The sequence below is a fragment of the Malania oleifera genome, chromosome 9, assembly GCF_029873635.1.
Source record: "Malania oleifera isolate guangnan ecotype guangnan chromosome 9, ASM2987363v1, whole genome shotgun sequence".
In the NCBI taxonomy this organism is placed as follows: Eukaryota; Viridiplantae; Streptophyta; class Magnoliopsida; order Santalales; family Ximeniaceae; genus Malania; species Malania oleifera.
This window is the reverse complement of record NC_080425.1, coordinates 30175795-30181266: the sequence shown is the minus strand read 5'-3', so window position 1 is coordinate 30181266 and position 5472 is coordinate 30175795. Positions and strand designations below refer to the sequence as shown.

Below are 5472 nucleotides of genomic sequence, written 5' to 3'. Positions count from 1 at the left end.
TGCTTTGGTATATGAGGAGATACCCATTCAGATTCTGGACTGTAAAGTTCAGAAGCTGCGTACCAAGGAGATACCGTTAGTGAAGGTATTGTAGTGGAATCATGCGGTTGAGGAAGCTTCTTAGGAGTTAGAGATGGAAATACGTCAGAAACATCCACAGTTGTTTTGAGTAGTAGCTTGATAGCAGGATCGGTAAGAACATGTATATATGTATGTATGTATGTATATAATATTCTGCTATTGTAGTAACGTTGTGTGGTTAGTCTCTGGGAGAGTTTTGTAATATTGTGAGCTCTCGAGATGGTATGTATGTAACCACGATATTCCTCCGCCATAAGTGAGGGTATGTATGTATTTGGGATGAGACTGCTATGTGGGTGGCTGTCGGCTCTTCTCAAGGTCGAGTATGCGTTTGGGCATGTAGTTGAGTTGGTAAATGAGAGATTACAAATTTTGAGGACGAAATTTTTGTGAGGAGGGGAGGTTGTAAGAACCCGATCCAAGATATGTGTATTAAATAAATGAGGAAAAAAGAAGAAACATTTAAAAAGGTAAAATTTGCAGGGCTCATCGACGAGGCTTCTTTCCTCGTCGAGTCTCTTGTGCAGCTCGACGACAAAATTCAGTAGCCTGTCAATGAGGAGATACCGAGGGATTTTTGGAAATCCTGAAATCTAAGGCTTGTCGACAAGGTCACCTTGGTGTCTACAAACTTCCTTCTGCGGCTCATCGACGAGGATGTCGTCTTGTCAATGAGTCTGGCCAGCTTAACTTGCTTATAAATATCTTTTAGCTTTGCTTAATGAAGAAGAAACCAAAAACCTCTCTCTTTCTCTCTAAAACTTAGATACACACACTCTCTCTTTAAGATTTCGGGCCATTGGTTGCCGGAATCAACAATCTGACGTTACCATGTGGATCAGGAGGAAAATCTCTATGCTTATAGCAGATCATAATTTCGTTTCGAGTATTCTTGGGTTTCAACCTAAAATCGAGGTAAGGCACTGAATCCGTTTTTGTTTCGATAGATCTATAGGGAATATTATTGTAAGGAAGTATTGTTCTTCGTTGTTTAGGTTTTGGGAACTCAGTTCATAGTTTTGGAGCCGTAGAGTTCGAATTTTTGTATTCAGGAAAAGGTAAGGGGATTCTGTTTATATCAGTTATTTTTAAAATCGGATCGGTAAACATGTAGTTTACGATTGTATGTATGTTTTGATTACTTATTTGGGAAAATCTATCAAGTGAAAATGTGGGATTTTCGGGTTATAGTTTTTGGGAAAATTGGGGGTTTCGGGTATCATCTCTATTTTTGTTGGGAAATCGTATATTGTATAAAACTGTAGTAATGAGATGACCGTACCTGTATTTGTATTAAATTGTATTTCTCAAATTGAAAACGATATGATTGTTGTATACTCAAATAAGTGTGGAATGAACTATCGTATGTAAAATGTTTCAGGTTTTGTAAAACAGTTAGGGGTGGCTAATTACCGGACGCTGATGGGTATAGGAACATGAGTTCCAAAATTGTTCCAGGTTTTGTGAAATTTGCCACATCTCAACTAATTGCTATGGGCAAATGTCATGTCTCGGCTAAATACCATGGGCGAGAGTGTCCAACTCTATATCCGAGGGTGTGAAATATCGCATGTTTGTTTTGGCTGGTCAACCGATGGGTGTGAGTGGACACCATACTGGCAACGATATTGTTGTGAGGCTTCGGTTATTGCAGGATATCGAGTGCTTGAGTGTGGCGACACTGACCGTATGTTTGGTATCGTATATACTGGAACTAGATTGTGAAAATACTGGAATTGTATTATGTTATGTTTTATGTCGAAATAACACTTGTATGCCACACACTGATATAATCTGCTTTCTTCCTTACTGAGAGGTGTCTCATCCCGAATATACAAATATTTTTTATGTCCTTCGGGTAGTCGAAACTAGCATCCTAGCGTTCGGGAGTGTGGGTGTCGGGTAGCTATGTAGAGTACTTGTGTAGGTACGGATTTTGTAACAGGGCTGTCATTGTTGGGTTTTGTAGACACTCGGAGTATGTACTATATTTTGAAGCATAGACGCTAGTCATGTATAGAATCTGGTATGGTACGATGTATGTATTAGAAAAAATATTTTCACTACGTATTTCATGTGTATGGATATGTATGTGATTGTGTATAGGGTTTACGTGTACCCCATGGGGTCAGACCCTTATTCAGAGTAGTATCATATATATTTTAAATGATATAGAGACAGGTTAGGTTACTAAAATCACACCTGGGACCCATCCGCCAGTTCGGGGCGTGACATGTATCATGCGAGGATCAAGCACATAGATGTGAGATTTCACAAGATCTGGGAATGGATTTCTTCTAGTGAACTCTTACTTAAGAAAGTTCACTATTCTGAGAATGCAACGGACGTGTTGACAAAGTCTGTGACCACGAATAAGTTCAAGCATTACTTGGACTTGCTTAATGTTTCTAGATGCTAGATGGGAGACGTCCCAACCTATTTTCCCAAGTGGAACTGCGGGTTATGTTTCAATTTTTTCTCCAATGGGGTGCATATTCGCCAAGGTGGAGATTGTTGTAATATGTGACTCATATATTGAGTGGAACACACGTACAAAGAAAACATGGTGAGAAAGACAGAGAAGATGGCGTGCAAAGGAAGCTGTTGACGGTTTCATAGAGTTGCATCAACGGAGTCCGACTCAGGAAGAAAAATAGAGAAGCTGTTTCCACTACGCATTGATTTGCACAACAATCACATTAGGTTTAAGTTATACAACGAGAGGCAAGTCATCAACTATTTTATCATACTCATTTGATGACCCCAACTTTTTACCAAATTTTAAATCATAGCACCTGTAATAAAAAAAAAAAAATATATATCCAAACTCTAACCAATATTGCTATATCCCCTAGGCCAAAGTGACTAGTATAGATTTATTTACCTACAAGCTTTATTGACAAAATTGAAATGGTGTATAAATACAAAAACTATATGCTTGGCAATGTCAATTTGTGAAGAAGGGAAATAATTAAGAAATAAAAATTGAATAATAGATTAAAATCATAGCATCAGTTTGGTCAAGAATGCATAATTAAATGATTAGCATGGAGACTGATGTGATTAATTTAATTATAGTCCTCCACATGAGAGAATAGTTTGTTTTAATCATATGTTACATGAAGTTTCAAATTCTACCATCTATTATTTGAATTGAAATATTTAAGGGCTGGGAAAGACAGTCATGTATTCGATTTTTCAACCACTGCACATGATCCACTCTACTGTACACATGAGCAAACATGTGCCGGCTAAGATCCCCGCCCGCGGTGTTTCCAAAAGGCTCCTTGCTTTCTGGCAAACAATGGGCCAAAATGTTGATCGTGCGGCCACCATCCATCCACGCGTCGCAATGAAATCTAATGATAAAGTGCCCAGCTCCGGCGATCAACGCCACCACTCCGATTTAAATGTCGGAGCCTGCTTGCTACCATTAACGGAACTTCTCCTCTTACCCCACCTCTCTTCTTCTTCTTGTCCGAAACAAAGATGGCGAGTGGTAGTGGTGGTGATGGTGAGATATTCGTGGTGACATCGATTGGGCAGGGCCATCTCTTCCCTTGTATGGAGCTCTGCAAACGCATAGCCTCTCGAAATTACAGAACTACCCTCGTAATTCCCTCCAATCTCTCCTCTTCCGTCCCCTCTTCCTTCCTCCAGCACTCCCTCGTGAGCCTCGCCGAAATCGCCCCCGCCACCGGTATGAAGACGCTTGCATCCGACGCCGTCCGCCAAAAAATGGGCCTGGACCTCGAGGCCCATCTCACTCGCCGATCCATGGGCCCAGATCCGCACCCCCTCCTCTGCGCTGTCATCGACTTCCAGATGGGCTGGACCAAGGAGGTTTTCCGCAAGTTCAGTGTTCCCGTGGTTGGCTTCTTCACTTTCGGAGCTTGCGCCGCCGCCATGGAGTGGGGCGCATGGAAAACCGTCGCCGGAAACATCGCTCCCGGCGAGGTCCGTACGATTCCAGGCTTGCCCGGGATGGCTCTATCACTCTCCGATCTAAAACGGCGGCCTGGCGGGCCACCGCCCGGTGCCGAAGGTCCCAAACCGCCGGGCGGTGGCGGCCCGCTTAAACCGGGTGACCGGCCGCCGTGGGTAGGGGAGATCGAGGGCTCCTCGGCGCTGATATTCAACACGTGCGACGGTCTGGAGCGTCCGTTCATCGAGTACATGGCTGATCAGTTGGATTTGCCGGTATGGGGTGTGGGCCCACTCCTGCCGGAGCAGTACTGGAAGTCGTCGGATTCCCCGATCCGCGACCGCGAGATGAGAACCCAGAAACGCCCGTCCAACTACTCGGAGGAGGAAGTGATCCAATGGTTGGATACCAAACCACGTGGATCCGTGCTATACGTCTCTTTTGGGAGTGAGCTGGGCCCCACGACGGAGGAGTGCTCAGAAATCGCGGCCGCTTTAGAAGAGTCGACTCGGCCGTTTATCTGGGTCATACAACCCGATTGGGGCAGGTCACAACCCCCGGGAGCGGGTAGGTCTGAGTCTGAGGGAGGCTACCAGTACCACCCTCACGGGTTGGAGAAGAAAGTGGGAGAAAGGGGTATGATAATATGCGGGTGGGCACCGCAACTATTGATACTGAGTCACCCGTCAACAGGTGGATTCCTATCGCATTGCGGTTGGAACTCGACGGCGGAGGCAATCGGGCAGGGGGTGCCACTGTTGGCGTGGCCCATAAGAGGAGACCAGTACTACAATGCAAAATTAGTGGCGGAGCATTTAAAGATAGGGCACATGGCCTTGGGAGATCCGTCGGGGATGGGAAAGAAGGAGGATATATTGAGCGGAGTTGAGCGGATGATGGGTGACGAGGAGGTCCGACAGCGGGCAGCGGAGCTTCGGGCCAAGTTCATTCACGGCTTTCCGACTAGCTCCGACGCCGCCTTGGATGCGTTTCTGGGATTTTTCAGACCTAATGCATCCTACTCGCAGACGCTCAATTAGTCGCGTGTCCACGGCCACGAGAGTGTTATGTTATTTCACTGATAAAATATTAATAATTTTTCATCATGCCTAGCTGCGATATTGAGTGATAATTATAATAAAAACAAATAAGTAAACATATTTTTAATAATACTAGTATTTTATTTATGGAAAGCTATAGGCTATAAATGTATGGTTTGTTTTGAAATTTTCATGTATAAATTGTAAGGTTATTTTGGGATGTTCAAGATGTGGGAATACATAACTAATTTAATATATTACTTTTATTCAAGAATTCTTAATTAAAAAAAAAATTAAGATAATTATAAAACATGTATATAATGCATGCAATCAAGTTTGAATCTACGAGACTCAAACTAGTTTAGTTTGGGTTCACTCGTTTATAAATGTATGAGTAAATTATAAAACCTAAATTTGGTCAATGAG

The 5472-nt window shown here is 43.2% G+C and overlaps 1 protein-coding gene across 1 annotated transcript; it reads left to right on the top strand.

Moving 5' to 3' along the window:
- Positions 1-3072: 3072 nt before the first annotated feature.
- On the top strand, positions 3073-5199 carry LOC131164876 (mogroside IE synthase-like). Its single transcript, XM_058122398.1, has one exon. It carries the CDS (start codon positions 3571-3573, stop codon positions 5044-5046), a length of 1476 nt encoding a protein of 491 aa, XP_057978381.1. The 5' UTR covers positions 3073-3570; the 3' UTR covers positions 5047-5199.
- The last annotated feature ends 273 nt before the right edge of the window (positions 5200-5472 follow it).